General features: G+C 40.6%; 2 protein-coding genes across 4 annotated transcripts; one reads left to right on the top strand and one right to left on the bottom strand.

Annotated features, from left to right (window-relative positions):
* The first annotated feature begins 238 nt into the window (after positions 1 to 238).
* Positions 239 to 15,194, top strand: pex1 (peroxisomal biogenesis factor 1). 3 transcript variants are annotated; one of them, XM_071500272.1, is made up of 28 exons: positions 239 to 445; positions 614 to 772; positions 1,409 to 1,513; positions 1,623 to 1,774; positions 2,006 to 2,110; positions 5,469 to 5,615; positions 5,776 to 5,859; positions 6,039 to 6,153; positions 6,442 to 7,133; positions 7,255 to 7,374; positions 7,516 to 7,636; positions 7,832 to 7,938; positions 8,088 to 8,173; positions 8,262 to 8,394; positions 8,553 to 8,649; positions 8,747 to 8,917; positions 9,051 to 9,205; positions 9,291 to 9,477; positions 9,616 to 9,782; positions 10,729 to 10,863; positions 10,959 to 11,023; positions 11,159 to 11,301; positions 11,916 to 12,019; positions 12,153 to 12,329; positions 12,776 to 13,018; positions 13,747 to 13,941; positions 14,140 to 14,270; positions 14,844 to 15,077. In XM_071500272.1, the coding sequence occupies exons 1-28, from the start codon at positions 379 to 381 to the stop codon at positions 14,926 to 14,928; spliced, it is 4,248 nt and encodes a 1,415-aa protein (XP_071356373.1). In that variant the 5' UTR covers positions 239 to 378; the 3' UTR covers positions 14,929 to 15,077. The 3 variants fall into 3 exon arrangements, with proteins under 3 accessions (XP_071356373.1, XP_071356372.1, XP_071356371.1); XM_071500270.1 differs by lacking the exons at positions 239 to 445; positions 614 to 772; positions 1,409 to 1,513; positions 1,623 to 1,774; positions 2,006 to 2,110 and adding an exon at positions 4,207 to 4,420 and having other exon boundaries at positions 14,844 to 15,194; XM_071500271.1 differs by lacking the exons at positions 5,469 to 5,615; positions 5,776 to 5,859; positions 6,039 to 6,153; ... (18 more) ...; positions 14,140 to 14,270; positions 14,844 to 15,077 and adding an exon at positions 2,204 to 2,347 and having other exon boundaries at positions 257 to 445.
* rbm48 (RNA binding motif protein 48) lies at positions 2,139 to 4,092 on the bottom strand. Its single transcript, XM_071500276.1, has 5 exons — positions 3,935 to 4,092; positions 3,595 to 3,785; positions 3,356 to 3,501; positions 2,556 to 3,106; positions 2,139 to 2,440 (listed from the first exon to the last, which is right to left on the bottom strand). Exons 1-5 carry the CDS (start codon positions 4,076 to 4,078, stop codon positions 2,378 to 2,380), a joined length of 1,095 nt encoding a protein of 364 aa, XP_071356377.1. The 5' UTR covers positions 4,079 to 4,092; the 3' UTR covers positions 2,139 to 2,377.
* Positions 15,195 to 17,115: the final 1,921 nt, after the last annotated feature.

The raw sequence follows: 17,115 nt of genomic DNA, 5'->3' as shown, positions 1-17,115 counted from the left end.
CCTTCAGTGGTCATGTCTCCGCTCGTCTTAAAATACAATAGAGGAGAGAAAGCACAAGCACAAAACAAAGCTCATGTGTATTGAAAACAGACGTGTATTCACTGTAAAAAAAAAAAAAAAAAAAAAAAAAAAAAAAAAGTTTGGAAAAATGAAGCCGGTGTAGGGACGCCCCTACAAAACGTTTCCTCCTAACCAACAGATGTTGCTCTGCTTTATGTGAGCGCTGTGTGATGTATACAGGCCGGACCTCGGCTCTTTCTGTGCAGTTGCGCCAGCTTGAATACTACGTGGTTACCATGGCGACGGCTTGTCAACATCGCCCCTGTCGGAGGACTCGTGCTCATCCTGCCCGGCGTCCTGCCTCTAAAACCGCCAGAAATGTCTGCTATGAACAGAAAGTTAAAACAGACTCTCGCCGAAGCTATATCCAAACAAGTGGAGCACTGTGAGTACTCAGTTACAACTTCTCTTGTCCAAGTATCCTGTGATAAACTAAGCTAGTTTGCTTGTGCCGGTAAGTGAGTTCTAACTGCAGTCGCTTTAATGAACTACCGTAAAACTGCAAAATGTCACGTAGAGCTTGAAAAGTCAGCGATTATTCCTATGACCCCAGTCAGTAAAGCAGAGATTGAGTGCCTTATCCGAGAGTTCACTGTGCTCCTGGGGGAGCCCGCTACCCCGGGCCGAGCGGTCACCGGCCTGGACAGAGGGACGTTCAGGAGGATCCTGCACAACATCTTTGGGATGACCAACGACATGATCATGGACGGAGGTATTGTATTTATTGCCAGTTATTTTAAACAAACATACATTTGCTTGTGTCGTGCTGATGCTTTGTGTGTAGCGTGGAAGATGACAAACATTTCATATTTTGTAGGACCAAAAAAAAAAAAAAGATTCAGGTGATGCTTCCGGTCTGTTATTTCCTAATAATTCTTGAGCTTCTTGCTCCATATAGTTTGTCTCTATTATGCAAGTAATTAGAAGCAAAGTTCAGAGAAAGTTATTTTAGTTAGTCAAATTAGTTGTGAATTTCCATGAAAGAATTCATTCAAGTTAAACGCCAGTGAATATTAATTACACATTCATTTATTATTGGAAACTTTCACATTCACAGTTCACATTTTGCATGTTGAGCTCAACTACTATCACCTAAATAAAAGTCTCAAGCTTGTGCTGGTTTGGCATTTAGAAATAACAACAGGTGTACTAGCTGATCACTCTCTATTTTACCTGTAATTAGTATCAAATTATGTAGGTCTTTCCAGGAAACGTTTTGGAAACGTATTTGGAAATGAATTGGTACAGACCCTTACAATAAAGCGGTGCTAAGATTCATAAATAACCTGCAGCAGTTCTGATGCAATATTGTAACTGGACATGTTATTCCTCATTATCTGTCCCACAGTCTTCAGGACATTTGACAAAGACAATGACAGTTTTGTGAGTATGAAAGAGTGGATTGAAGGACTGTCTGTTTTCCTTCGAGGGACCTTGGAGGAAAAAATAAAATGTAAGCTCTCAGCCTAACTTCCAGTGCTTACCATTACTCTCCCACACATAAGAATCAGAATTACAAATTATTATGCGGGTAATAACTCTTCCCTTTTTGGATGGCTCAGACTGCTTTCATGTGTACGATTTGAATGGTGACAATTACATCTCAAGGGAGGAGATGTTTCACATGCTGAAAAACAGCCTCATCAGACAGCCCACAGAGGAGGACCCTGACGAAGGAATCAAAGACCTAGTGGAGATCACACTGAAGAAGATGGTAAGGGTATAGTTAAAGCTCAAAAATCATAGTTTATTGATGTAACCTGTTGAGTTACTTTTGCATGTGCTCTCTGTGGAACTTCCTCAGACCTGAAAAACTAGCTTCACGTGTTACTGACAATAAGTCATTTAATTCCCAGTTCACCCCTTAACTCATTTACATTTTTTGCCATATTTATAAAAGAAAAGTTGACCACAAGCCTCTGACCAATGTTGTTTCCATTTGCAGGACCATGACCATGATGGCAGGCTGTCTTTTGCTGACTTTGAAAAGGCAGTGAGAGAGGAGAACCTATTACTGGAAGCTTTTGGAACCTGCCTCCCTGATGCCACGGTAATACAAACTGATGGCTGATGAGAAGTGCAGTAACTTAAATTTTTAATTCAGAAGTTGTTAATCTTACATTCTGTTTTTCTGCCTTTTCAGAGTATTGAGTTATTTGAGCGGCATGTATTTCAGGAACAACTGGAACAATGATGAAATCATATTCATGTGCATTTTCTCCTGTGCCTTCTTTAAATACAAAAGTTCAACTGTTTGCATTGTGATGCAAGATGTGTAAATAAAAACAAGTTGCCATGAGAAACTGAGCTGGTGTGATCAAATGCGACGACGTGGTTTCATCTTTTTCTCCACTGGTTTGACGTCAGGAACGGATCCCACCTGAGAAAGATGACGGCAGTGATTTTACTGGCATGAATTATGACATGACATCTAGACTAGAGTGAAGAGTTCATTTTGTTCTGAATTACTGCAGCCAAATCAGATCATTGATTACCTGTTTCATCGTGTTCCTGATTAGGCTGACAGTTGTGTTCAATGACTCATCATCCATGTCCAGTTTAGGTGGTTCAGGTAACTTTGGCCCAATCAAAGGCTCATTTCTTCCAGACACATCAGCCAGTGAGTGGTCCACTGCTTCTTCCATTTTGCGTTTCCTGTTCTCTAAGTGTGTAGTCCTCGGGACAAATCTGACTGCAGGAGCCAGATTTGGAGTCACTCCGTGTTCTGTGCCTCTCTCTCTGTCTGAAGGGGTTTGACTGAAGCTCTGCGTTGGCTGCTGTTTTGTGTCTATTGTGGCATAATGCAATGTCCCCATTTTGTCTTCTGTTGGTAAAGTCCCATGTTGATTTTTATGTCCATAGTAATAATGTTCCTGGGGAGGTAATGGCAGTAAAGGAAAGCTTGAATAATGGCTGATGTTTGAAGTCTCCCCTGTATTGTCATTGGTAGGCATTTGATCACATCTGGAGATGATCTCTGCTGTGGTGGCTGTGTTTGATGTTGTAGGCTCCTCGTTTACTGCCTCCTTCTGTTCCTTTTCTCTCGCTTTGGAACAATAAAATTAAAGAAAAAACATAGTATCAACCAACTGAGCAACTGAAAAAGCACTTTTGTGTCTTCAGGATATAAACCATAAAAACCGACAAGACATAGGAACATATTAATTATATCAGTGCATAAAGGATCCCAGCTAAAAAAAAAAAAAAAAGCACATACAGAAAGATGAAAAGTAAAATCTTTACAAGTAAGTCTGTTTTATGTTTATGTTAAAGTATGTTTTATGTTGAAGTATACCGTTATTCCGAGCAGCCCTTATTATGTATCTCCTGCGGTCCTGTAGTTTTAACCGGGTGTCTTCCACAGTCTCATACTCTGGGACGTAGCACACATGCAGCACACCACCATAGAAACTCTTTTCATCCATGTGTCGCTTGGCTGCTCTGAAACAGAAAAATTTGTAAGCACTGCGTTTTAGCAGGTGTTTTCAACTTTGACGGTGCCGTATAATGAAGAAGGCGAGTGAGATCTTAAACCTGGCACTTGTGAGTTTCTGGAACTTGACAAGGTAGACCTCCGTGAAGTCCTCGGCAGGATACTCATCCAGGGGCCTGTACTCCTCCACAACTCCGTACAGGGCACACAGCTGGATCAGCTCTGTCATCACTCCAATGGCTGGGACCCCTTGGACCATCAGGTAACGGGACTCTAAATTGATGGTGTAAACCTGTTGATAATGAACAAGACAAATGTGAGGACAGTTCTGTTGTGTCTTCGCGACACTAGGGTAAGGTACAGTGGGAGCACGTCAACAACATACCATTACATTATTGCGTTTTCTTTGCTGATATTTAGCAGATAGGAGCATTTTCTCACCTTGACCGCTTTCGCTTTCCTTCCCTCCCGATACTTTGGTCTAGAAATGCATACTTTTCGCTGTTCATGGTGTTTATAAACCTCTGGGGCACCCCAACAGCCTGAATTGTTGCCGACAGGTGCCGCCATGTTTCTGGAAATCATTTTCCAGTTGGTACACTTCAAAATAAGAGCGTATTCTTTTTCCTACACGCTTGCATTTGTTGCGTGTCCGCGCATAATATTTTATTTTGAAAAGTAGTGCAGCTCAACATCTACTGCTTTGGTCTAACTGGGCACAGTCAGAGCACATCGATCGACTATGAACTTTTTGCACATTTGAGGTTAGCTGAGCAAACTGACTGGTAATCGCAGAACTAGTCAGGCAATGTGGAAATTATGTTTAATAATCAGGGCATTCAACCAGTAACTGTTGTTTTTAACAACACAAAAAACTGCTTTCTTCACCTCCCCCCGAAGCTGATATCACATCTTTCCCTGAACGAGGTAAGTTAGCTTGAAGCTAGCTATTAAGCTTTTAAATATCATCTACCTAATATTAGTGGAAGTTCAATTTTGCGAAATAACATTCAAGCAAAAATGTTAACCTATTTACGAAAACGGGGAAGTTTCCGTTTTGAGCGTGTTATTCATTTCCTTCATTATTAAGCGGAATTAATGTTGCTTTGATGTTAGTTTTGGGTACCTTCTACTCACAGTTATCTCCCTTTGTTTGCTTTATAATATTAGTCCAGACTCATAACGTTAACCAACTCATAAGCATAAATAAATGGTAAAGAGAAAGGTACACGGAGTATTTACCTAAGATATATCAGGCTCCATGACATGCCCTGCCACCCATCAGAGAATTAGATATACAGTAACCAGTATATTAGTGAAAACAATGCATCCGCCAGCATATGGGGACAGACAAGAGTTGAGTGTTGTCAGCAGTAGCAACAAAAGATTGAATTCATGATATCAACGAATTACAAATATCGTTACTGTCTTCTGAAGATACCAGTTGTATTTCGGTTAGTATTTTCACTGTTGGTTTCCATTCTGACATAGCCATTATTGTAGTTGTTTTCTTGCAGTCTCACTTGGTGGTGACAAAGCATTACATAAGAAATGGAGCAGGAGACAGGGTGAATGCTAATGCATGCTTACAAATTATTGCATCGTCTTGTAGACTAATTTGTTTTTCCCATGGTCGCTGACATCTTTATAAACCTGTAAAGAACCCTCTCTTTCAGATGACGGTTGTGTGATATCATTTGAAGGAATGAAATCCTTCTCATGACATTTGTACAAGCCCTTTCCCTTTTTCTGTTTGGCTGGTTGGTCAGAGGAATAATGGCCTCAGCCCTCCATTCCTCCCGTTTGACATGTTTACACAGAAATCAAACCTGCATTAGCTCTGTCATTGATTGTCAGTCAAAACTGTGTAAAGAGAGTTCAATGAGGAGGATCTCTTTGCCGGCAGAAAAAGAAGGATGATCATGATGCAGTTGTTTAATCTTACTACAGCAAAAAAAATTGTTCTGTCTTTAAGAACCAAGCTTTGGAGTTATCCTGGGGCCATGGGTCTTCGCTGTTCCTCAGCTGGACTCAAAACAGAACCTCCTCTAGCTTTGACAGCCATAAGGTAGAGCTGTGTCGGCAACTAGGAGAAAAGCTGGGACTGAAAGATGGAGAGCAGGTAGGGTTCTACAGTGAGGGATTCTTTATGCACCATGTCTCCCTCATGAATAGTTTATGACACATCCTGAAAGTATTTTGACAGTTTGAACTAACTCTCAGTTACTGTTTAGGCTGACTAGGTGTTTGTATTGACTGACTGGTTGTGTGGTTTCCCTCAGGGCTTCCTGAGACCATGTCACCAGGTCTCATCAGTGCATCAAGTGTTTGTGGAGCCTCTGTCAGCTGATGACTGGGAGATCCTGGTGGGTGAACAAAGTGACTTAAAGTGATGTGGAACTTAATAACTTCATACAAGTATACATAATATTTAAGTACGCTCTCTGATTACTACAAGAAGACCCATCAGGGACAGGATTGTGACCCAAAATCACTTTTAAGAACTATTCATTTATCATTGGTTTCCTCTGATTGACACCCCCAGGAGCTTCACAGCGCCACACTGGAGCAGCAGCTGTTAGATCAGATCAGAGTGGTGTTCCAAGATGCCGTGTTTCCTGTGTGGGTGGACAGCCACACAGCCATCTACATCCAAATAGGTAGGAGTTAATGCAGTAATTATGATGTTTTGTAAGTAGCAAACAGTCAGTTCAATGCACCTTGACTTATCCAAAACTGGGAGATTCATGAGATAAAACATAGGCTTTGATAATGTAATGTTTTTCCTCATGTAATAATCCCCAAAAAATCGCAGCTCTGTGTCTTAAGGGAATAAAGTTTACTTAATAAAAGAACTTGTTCAGCTCCTTATGAAAAATTTTATGTCTTGGTCATATTCATAAACAATATTCATGAACACGGTTTAATCTGTTTCTTACTCTGTGCAGCATCACTTTTACCATCTGTGCCCTATGGTCGCCTGGAGCAGTTCACAGAACTAGTTGTCTCTCCAAAGAGCCGTGCTGGAATTAGCGGCCTCAGTGGTTCTCCAGTGAGGAGGAGCGAGGAGGAGCATCTTCACAGACAGCAGAACCCGGATCTCTCCTCCTCCTTGGGACAGTCATTAGAAAATACTGCTCATGTCCCTCAAAGCCACCAGTGGGGCGGTATAACTGACCTGAGGAGCCTCCTGCGCTACATGATAAAAGGCACTTATGACCCTGTTAAAGAGCTACCAGCAGTACCTGGCATCCCTCCCCTCCTCACTGACTCTATCTACAGAGTGTGCGGTGTGCCACCTGATTCTCTTTGCACAATAAGCCACGTTGCAACTGGTGTTATTCATTTATTTCCTTGGAGGCATGGACGAAATGCTGGACTGATTGGAGGTCAGTCTCCAGTGACATATGGCCTCCTCTCCAAAGTTTCTTCCCCTAAAGAAACGAGGGACAGAGCCAAGCAGGCCATGGAGAAAAAGAAGAACATGGGTGTTACTAAAGTTGCTGCTTCTGGGGATAGAGGCGAAGAGATGAAAGAAGAAGAGGTCATGGTGGTCAGGGTGGTGTGCCATAGTATTGAGAAGCTAGGAGGCAAACAAAAGAGTCCCAGCAAGGGAGAGATCCATAGTGGAAGAGTATGGGTAAGGATGCTTTCCAGTTGCTGGTCCATTTATGCACCAGTTAACAATAGCCATTTTTACTGGAGTTCAGTGCTCCTCTGCTCTATAGAAATTGTGATTCTTTTATTTTTATTTTCTTTAGATTCCACAGCCCCTTGCTGTCAGGTTGAATATCACCCCACATTCAACAGTAAGAATTAAGCCAGTGAAATCAATTATTAAAGTGGCCTCTACTATTCGTCTCCAGCCTGTAAAACCACTGGTGAGTGCTGAAGTAGCATTTTGCAGCGACAGTGTGGTTTACATCATCAAGTATCAACACATTTCATTTATTCAGAGCTGCATAAAATTGAATTCACCCTTTTCCCTTATGTCTGTCTGATCTCTGACATTTTCTCTTCAGCCTGGGGAGGACGATGAGGAGATCCAGACAGCTTTCCTTGGTTGGCTGCACACTCAGAGTCATGAACCTTTAGCTTGTCTGACTCCACGGTCTGGCACCGTCCTCCTACATGGAACTGATGGTGATTCATTTCTGCGAGCTTGTCAGAAATATATTTCTAATCATCTACAGACAAATCTGCAGATGGCTATGTGATAAAGTTCCTGAATTTTTAGATATCAAAGAGGCAAAAATCATAATGCACCATTAAAATTACAGTACTTTCAGCTGCAATAAAATGTCACCGTTCTCCCCCCCCTTTTTTTCTTATTTAAAGCAAAGTTAGAGTTTGCTTTAACTGTGCTGAAACCAGAACCAGCGGATGATCCTCCAGACCAGCTGTTTTTACTAGCACACACTCTAATCCGGAAGGAAGACATACAGGTATGAATGTGCACATATTGTGTTCTGCTCATCAGTGTGCCAGTACAATTTCCACAAAAACAGATTACTCCATGCAGATAATGGATAGAGCAATGTTTTTTTAAGTCTCTGTGTTGCTGTTCACAGTCGTCACTTTGTGTCATCTTCAGGTACACAGAGAGTCAGTAACCACACCAACTGTGAAAGCTGTAGCTGAAACACTCAACCCAGAGCTCCCTCCCCTCAGCATTCTTGGGTAAATCTGAAGCTATTTCTGAGCCTTTGTATGATTTTTAAACAAGGATCATTTCAGCATTAATTTCTCTCTTAATCCCAATCTCCAGTGGGGTCCATGATTTTAGCAGGACTGGATTTGAGTTCATCTCCCACAGCCTTCTGGGTAGTCCCCTCTCACGAGAGCTCTGTAAGACTGGACAGGGACTACAAGGAGGAGCTCTACTCATCACTGGTGCTAAGGTATTTCTTTACATAACCATCATTTTACATAACAATGATTTGTCAGCTTAAGGTCATCAAACAGCAAAATAATTAAGTAACTGAATGCGTTATCATCGAAACCAGTGTTTTTCTAAGGTATGCGATGTGTGCTGTGTTGTTAATTTTCCTCCTCTAAGGGGAGTGGAAAGAGCACTCTGTCCCGAGCCCTCTGCAGGAAAGCTAGAGAAAATTTGGATGCACATGTGGAGGTGGTGGACTGCAGAAAGCTACAAGGTCAGCAAATACTCCATACACACACTAAGCCTGATTGGTTAGAAAACTTGGCTTTATTTATTCAGAAACCATCATGAATTAACAAATTTACTTTTAGGCAAAAGGGCAGAAACTGTGAGACAGATGCTGCAGGATATTTTTGAACAGGCGGAGTGGAAACAGCCTTCAGTTGTTCTTCTCGATGATCTGGATCATGTGACAGGGGCACCAACCTCACCTGAACATGAGCAGGGCCCTGAGGCGCTGCTGCATCAGCACATTGCACAGAGTAAACCATAAATTTTTATTTGTATGTGTAAGGGGGGATTTCTTTTGTCATAATGTATTATCTCAGTGTCTAACAGTATTGTCAATTATTTCTGGCCTCAATGTTAATTCTTCTTGTCTCTTTGTGGCTGCAGGTCTGAAGGATGTGGTGGATGAGGTGGTGGTTCACTGCAGCCTGGTGTGCCTGATCATCACCAGCCAGAGTGAGCACTCTCTCCATCCCTCGCTGACCGAAGCGCAGGGGTCCCACTTCATCCAGGGATTTGTAAACATCCAGCCACCGGACCAGGTTATCACACAAATATACACACACACAGACACAATGGCAAATGTGAAAAGTACAAAATCAACGGCTTGTGTGTTATTGTTCACAGGCCCAGAGAGCAGAGATCCTGCGCCGTCTGATCCTTAGAAAGTCTAGTATGTCTGAGGAGACCTTACAGATTCTCGATCTGGGGGCTGTTGCCAAGGAAACAGAGGGTTATGCACCTCAAGACTTGGCACTGCTGTTGGAGCGAGCTGTCCATGCTAACACTGTACAAAGAGGACACAGTGACCAAGGTAACAAAGACTTTGTTTGAACTACACGAAAATGATAAAATTCATGAAAGAGTTCTTCATGATTCAAGTCACTAATTAAGCTAATGCTAGTTTACTGTGCCGCTTTCACATAATTTGTCTGTGCTCTGTATTTCTCAGGTGTGTGTCTGTCGTGGAGGGACTTTGCACAGGCTCTTAAGGGGTTCACACCTCCCTCACTGTGGGGGGTAGACCTCCACACCCCGACTGGAACTGGACTGGAGAGGGTGGGAGGGCTGAGAGAAGTGAGACAGCAGCTAATGGACACCATTCTGCTCCCTGCTAAGGTCAGTACCAGTGCAGCCAATCACAAGACAGCCTGATGTGTTTTCAGTCAGGTGGAAGCTCCACTGTGCCATGCAGGAGGAAGAGATGTCATGGAATGAAATAGTGAAAGTGACTGTGATGGCAACATATTTATCATTTATCACCATAAACTCTATTAGTTTTTGTTAAGACAAGCAATTAAGAAGCAATAACAGCAGATGGGATGAAAATGAACACATTAATTTTAATTAATTTTAACTGATTTATTGAGCAGATTTATTCAATTAAGAAGTCACAAAACACAAGATATTTAATCGCCCTTATTTATCTTACCCTCAATTTCAAAACCACTGAATTTATCATGTTTATTTCTATCAGTATTTCATTTAGAGCAATAATTGTGTAAACAGATTCCCTATTTATATGTATGATAGAAGCAGGTGATAAATGATTAAAAGTGGCTCTGTTTTTACCAAATTAACCTGATGTTTAGCTTTGTCCATAGTCACTTAACTTACTACTTATTTCCAACACAGTTCCTTTTTTAATTACTTAAATTTCCACCTCTCAAAATAATAATGGCGGTTGATGAGAAAAAAAACATTAGTTTGTGATTTCTAGGATTTTATTTGATCTATTTTATCTATTTCATGCTACCAGCACCTATGGCCTTCATCTCTCTCTTGTTTTGTTTTAAACCCAACCGTTGAGCAAGTTCCCAAAAATTGAATACAGGAGCACTATTATGTACCAGTCTTGTAAGACTTCAGACCGATGGAAATTATATAGACTAATAATATGATAATGAAACAGTGGCCATCGTTTTTTATGTTTTATTATTTTACATTAAATTACAGCAAATGTAAGGACTTTTTTAATGCAAATCAACAGACTGGATTGTCAAGGTAAAAAAATCAACATAAATGATTGCACAATAATTGACTGTGGGTCTTTGGTGTGTTGCAGTATCCCATCCTGTTCTCCAAACTTCCTATCCGCCATCGCTCAGGAATATTGTTGTATGGGGCTCCTGGTACAGGGAAGACTCTGCTGGCCAGGGCTGTGGCGAAAGATAGTGGTATGAACTTCATCAGCATCAAGGTGGGCTGGACTTTTACAGTCAAAAAGAAGACAGTGTCTTTCCTTAAGAGAGCAACATGTATCTATAGTGACCCAGGATATTTACCTCTCCACAGGGACCTGAACTTCTGAGTAAGTACATTGGAGCCAGTGAGCAGGGAGTCCGTGATGTCTTCCTGAGGTTAGTGAACATTAACACTCCACCCAACACCACGCGATCTATTATGACTCATTGCCAGTTATAATAAGTAACATCAAATAATTATATTAATTAACTTTCCATCTGTCTGACTACTCCTCATATTGTCTGTTCCAGGGCACAAGCAGCCAAACCATGCATCCTGTTCTTCGATGAGTTTGACTCTTTGGCCCCCAGGAGGGGCCACGACAGCACAGGTGTAACTGACCGTGTGGTCAACCAGCTCCTCACCCAGCTGGACGGGGTAGAGGGACTGCAGGGTAGGCCATACAGTGGCGTCTGCATACATTATTATATTTTCTGCACAATGACAATCCATTTTAACAGTTATAGTTATACTGGCGTATTTAACTGATTTATTCAGTGCTGCTGTTATGTCTTTAAAAGAATAGTCCAACATTTTGAGGAAATGCATTTAAGTGAAAAACTGAAGTGTAAAAAGGACTTTTTGTAGTTTTACAGTGGTTGTGTGCCGCACAGTTTCTTGACTGCAAGGGGTGACTTCGAAGAGTTTCCACTGGTTGCCAGTCAACCTCATGATGGCTAAAAGACTCTAGGGGGTGACTGTGGCAAAGAAACAGTCTGCACATAACCTTCAATAAAACCACAGCCTGTCATTTTTTTGTATGAATGAAACAAACAAGATATAAAGTGTTAATTGATGATATTTAGATGTGTTGTTAGATAGATTTTCTTACTTTTGGACAGAGCCAGGCTAGCTGTTTCCCCCTGCTTTCAGCCTTTATACTAAGCTAAGCTAACAGACAGGTGTGAGAGTAATATTAATCTTCTCATCTAACACTCAGTGAGAAAGCAAATAAGCTTATTTCCCAAAATGTCGAACAACTCCTTTAATTCCTGTTTGTTTTTGTAGGTGTGTATGTGCTTGCAGCCACCAGCCGCCCAGATCTGATTGACCCAGCCCTGCTGAGACCAGGAAGACTGGACAAGTCCCTCTACTGCCCCCCTCCTGACCTGGTGTGATGAATTAAAATCAGTCATTAACACCATTAATGACACAAGACTTTTAAACACAATTTATGTGCAGGATTATCCAACTATTATTAATCCAACTGCTGACAAATTGTCCCCTTTTGTGTCACATCTCCAGGAGTCCCGTGTGGAGATCCTCAAGGCTCTGAGTACTGGTGTCCCCCTGGCCGCTGATGTGGACCTGGAGCAGCTGGCAGCAGTGACAGAGCAGTTCACTGGGGCAGACCTGAAGGCCCTGCTCTACAACGCACAGCTGGAAGCCGTCCACAACAGCTTGGGCACCATCACACCGCATGTAAGTCCATTGTATTTTCGTAATGCCACCACTGATGAGCTTATTGCGTTGGTTTTCCTTGGGCCACAATAAAACAGCAAGGCAGGAAACTGTTGGCCAGTCCATTTTCAAATTATTTATGATTCATGTTGAAGCTGCCAAGCAGGTTTTTTTTGTCCCTCTAGGCTAATTAAACAAGGAGCTTTGTATGCAGCACAGCATGTATGAGTTGCTCTACTTACAAGTCCATTATCAGTTTACAGCATAATTCAAATTATTCCCATTAATGGTGACAAGGATATGACTGATTAACTTGAACAGCAATGACTGCCAGGAGCAGAATGAACTTTAATTTAATCTATTTTAAACTGGAGACACACAGTGAAATTACTTTGCTTGTTCAGATGTTTTTAGGTGCTACAAACCCTGTGTACTTGTGTATGTATATGTTTCTGTGTGAAAATCAGGAGCTCACCTCTGGCTCAGACAGCGACATGAGCCTGTCCTCCATGATCTTCCCAAACAACAGCAGTGGCTCAGATGATTCAGTGGGGGAGGGAGACCCAGGCATGAGTTTGGACCAGTCCATGGTTCTCCTGGAGCCTGATGAGCTCCAAGCAGAAGACGAACGACATCGCAGCAATGTCTGGAGACTCTACTTTGGAAGCTCATACGAGTCAGAGTTGGGGAATTCACCGATTTCAGGGCTGGTGAGCTGTGCTAATAAGTTTTTTTTAACCCTAATATTTTATTCATATTCCCGTATAACAGTAGTTCACCCACATTAAATAGCTTTTTGAGATTAAGATGAGAACATCAATATCACTCTCATGTCTGTGTGTTAAGTATGGAGCTGGAGACAGGATGTGTTTAGCTTAACTTAGCATAAAGAAACACTGGGAAACAGCTTGTCTGGCTCTGTCCAGTGTAAAGAAAAAGAAAACTCTTCCTTCAGTGTTTGTTCTAAGATGAGCTAACACATCAATCTCATCTCACTTTGGGGAAGAAAGCAAATATGCATTTTGCCAAAATGTTGAGCTACTCCTTTAAAAGGCTTCACAGCTGTGGTAGCCATAAGTAATATCTTCAATTTGTAGCAAATTCCTGTGGGCAAATCTCAAGTCAACTAAGCATGATTATAAACAAGCTTTCTGACTCGTTAAACATTTAAATATAGCGATTAAAAATACCACACTACTGCTGCTGTCATGTGTTGTTGTAATCTAACTCTTTGAGCACATTGAGTCAAAGTAGAGTGCATTTGCAGTGGCACTGATGTATATTAAGATAAGACACTTAAAGTATTTACACACATTAATCCAGCCCTCTCTGCTTATGTTGTCCTAAATTCAGTGGTGTGACTCAGTGGTTCATAAACAGTTATTTCTCACATCATTTTTATGTCTGTCCATTTTCTCTCTTCTGCCTTTCCTGACAGAACTCCCAGTGCGTCTCTGGACCCAACTCCATGACCCAGGACTGCACAGGGGCATCAGTTCGTGACCCCGGTGGCTCTCTCCCTCCTGCCTACATGTCCTCCCTCCAGAGTGGATTTGAAGAGCTGAGCCCAGAGCAGTTGGAGAGCCTACAACAAGACATTAACAACATTAAGAACAACTACAGGAGAGCTAATGTAAGTGACAACAGTGGACAGGAAGATACCAAATACTGTTGATTTCTCTTGTACTGTTTTTATTCTATTGCGTTCTGTGTGGTTCCACTCAATACTGCAGACTTTAGTACTCAGTGTACAGCCAGATGTTGTTAAACTGATTCTTTATGCTTCTGTGTGCATTATTATTTGTGTGTGTGTGTGTGTGTGTGTGTGAAGGAGGAGTGTGTCCGGGTCCATTCAGCCTCCAGCCAGCAGGGCCTGTTTCTGTGTCAGACTCATGTGAACTCCGCCCTGGCTGCGACCAGACCGTCTCTCAGCAAATCTGACTGGAACAGATACACAAAACTGTGAGTACCAGGACACCAGTGAGGACCATAATCTCTGCAACAGTCACAGCAATACAAATCACTCTAATGTTGACAGATGGAACCAATGTAACAAAAACAGTTTACTCCGCAGGAAGTTAAGAAGTCATTTAACAGTTGTCCTTTTATTTTGCGGAGGGAAAAAAAATGTTCTTTAATAAGTTGAGTTGGCTATGAAATTTATCATCTACAGGAAGAAATGAAAAACATTTAATAAACTGACGTTTCAAAACTGTTGCCAAGTAGCAGCAAGGGGAATATTTATCAATAATATAATTCTTCTCACAATATTCATCTTGTTTGTTGTGTATTTTGTGAAGTATAGCAGAGCTGGAGCAGAGAAATTTCACAGTCAACTATATATAGCTGCTGACTCATCTCATGTGTCAAATGAATAAATAACTTATTAATGATGGAAAAAAACAAGACAAATACTGTAGATCCTTCCTTGTGTTAGATCAATCAATACTTGGTATTTTATGGTAATTTTGATAGAAACAGTGTTTTAATAAATCTTTATTCTTTCTTTCTGTCTTTTTTTTTTTTTTTTTAAAGGTATGAAGGCTTTGCTGGTTCAGGAGGTGGAAAATCTCTTCATTCTGTCACATTTAAACCTGGACAACGTGTGACTTTAGCTTGAACAAACACATTAGTCTCACTCACTTAATTCACTAGTTTGATATTTATGAATAAAAGTGGTGATGCATTGATAATTAATTTAACAATCCGTGGAGTTCAACAGTTTCAGAGCTGTAATGACAATGTAAATTAATATAATTAATATAAATATTTGAATAAATTCTTTTCTACTTGATTATGAATGAAACATTTAACTTCTAAAATGTAATTACTGTACATATTTATAACGTTAGTCTATAAAATACAGAATTGTTATAATTAAAAATTGACACTAAAGAGTTTGTCTTCTTTTATTTTATGAACTGATGGTGAACAGCTTTCATTATTTTCTGTTTCCACTGGATGGAGACAGTAAATTGTTTTTAACTTCTGACTCAAAGTTTACTTATCCCTCAAGTTTAAAACTTTTTTTTAGTAAGATGAAAAGATGATTCAGATGTGGTTTTGAAGTTATTTAAAAACAATGGTTTGATTTGTTAAAATGGCACAGAATACCCACACGTTTCTTTTTATAGTTCAGTGGATCTGTGTTGGGAATTACAGATGGTTAGTAAATAATGAGAATGATTGAGGTTTACTTTAACCTTTCTTAAGAGGTGCAACACTACAGGAAAGTCAAGTAGATGTCCAATGTGCAGCCTGCCACACAGTACTGAGATGAATGAAAACACCTGAGTGGGTTTACCATGAGTGTGCATGTACAGGGACTCAAAAAGTACTCATGCATATTTGCACTACATCTACTGAGGTCTAGACCCTTTAGTGTAATACAGAGTTAATGATAATGATAATAATATTTGTGCTGCTGCTCTGTATGTTAATTTCCCCCTGGATTAATCCATGATAAAGTTTTACAAACACTGTTACTATGAAGAGAAAAGATCTATCTGTTCTACTGGCTTCACTTATATTTATGAATTTATTTGTGAATTGAGGAAGATTCACTGTAAGTAATGAGATGGAGAACAGTTAGAAACTGGGGTCTCTCAGTGATAGTAAAGAAAGAATCTCATTATACCATTACTGTATTAAAACCAGTAGGGTTAGTGATTGTGCTAAATGTCATGACTGGAAAAATATTTTGCCCTCACACATTTTGATTCAAGGTTTAATCTAGTAAGTAAAACATACATGAGTGGATGTAACATAAGCACATAAAGAGTGGAGCTACACAGGTGTGGTGCATTAGGCTGAAGCCATTTTGCTGCATTTGTCAGCTGTGCGAGTCCAGTAACCTGCACATTCATGTGTCAGTAAGCAAAATTACAAAACCAGCTGAGCATCACAGAGATTAAATCGCCATTTCCCATCTCTGTCAACAGTTTGAGGATCTTAAATCAATCCCATTTAATTATCCTAAAAACCATCCTTGGGTTTTCAAACACAATGTTCATAACTTTCAGTGATGCACATATGCTGCTATTCTGAATAAAAATCTCAGTGAAGACATACATAAGACTTTAAATGTGTTTGTGCAGACAGAAAAATTGACTCCTTCATTAAATCATTGCTGTCCAAGGATATCATTTTGCTTTATTTCACATAAATACATCTGATTATCTTAAGCCACAAATGATTTACATGGAATATTCTGTACTAGACCTAATAAATTGATTTACTTTTATTATTTTTTTTATTTTGTTACAATTGATCTCCCTATTAAATTCCCTCTCTGTATCCACTCAAGTACAAATATACATACATACATATATGAAATTTTCTGCAGGTTCTGTATTTCAATACCTCTTGACTGAAGGGTCCTAGGGCGTCTAAAACAGCTATAAGAGTCTTACCTGAGATTGATTGCAACAGTAGTCTTCAGCCTGTTCCTTGGCTGTGGCAGCGCGCCATCTTGACAATATTTTCCTATTGAAGCGCTATGCCAGCTGTCATCCTACACACACAGGCACTGGCAGGTTCTGCAGTGGTAAATATAGACGCACAGGGCTGGATTTGGCTCGCCTTAGTCTTGTGTCAATCCCACACAATGCAGCTTGGAAAAAAAAAAAAAAAAAAGGCCCAGTGGGAGACTTCTCTCTCTCCTCCTTTATCGATCTCTCTTTGTCACTTTCTCTCACGCACCTGTGCATAATAAGAAAAGGAAACGAGGGGCTGTTACTGAAGGAAATGCTTTTAAAATGCACAGAGAAAAGGAGAAACAAAAATGACATGATGAGAAACACTCCTG

This window comes from Trachinotus anak, unplaced genomic scaffold, assembly GCF_046630095.1.
Source record: "Trachinotus anak isolate AG129_WGS33_773 ecotype Australia unplaced genomic scaffold, CSIRO_AGI_Tana_v1 ptg000016l, whole genome shotgun sequence".
NCBI classification, from domain to species: Eukaryota; Metazoa; Chordata; class Actinopteri; order Carangiformes; family Carangidae; genus Trachinotus; species Trachinotus anak.
Note: the sequence above shows the minus strand (reverse complement) of the source record. Positions and strands in the feature narration are given on the sequence as shown.

Coding starts and splice junctions, on each gene's coding strand:
- pex1 (XM_071500272.1), top strand. CDS start 379: ATGTCTGCTATGAACAGAAAGTTAAAACAGACTCTCGCCGAAGCTATA. Junction 7,134..7,254: donor TCCATAGTGGAAGAGTATGG/GTAAGGATGCTT, acceptor TATTTTCTTTAG/ATTCCACAGCCCCTTGCTGT. Junction 7,375..7,515: donor TCCAGCCTGTAAAACCACTG/GTGAGTGCTGAA, acceptor TTTTCTCTTCAG/CCTGGGGAGGACGATGAGGA.
- rbm48 (XM_071500276.1), bottom strand. CDS start 4,078: ATGATTTCCAGAAACATGGCGGCACCTGTCGGCAACAATTCAGGCTGT. Junction 3,502..3,594: donor CAGAAACTCACAAGTGCCAG/GTTTAAGATCTC, acceptor TTTCTGTTTCAG/AGCAGCCAAGCGACACATGG. Junction 2,441..2,555: donor TCAGGAACACGATGAAACAG/GTAATCAATGAT, acceptor CATCTTTCTCAG/GTGGGATCCGTTCCTGACGT.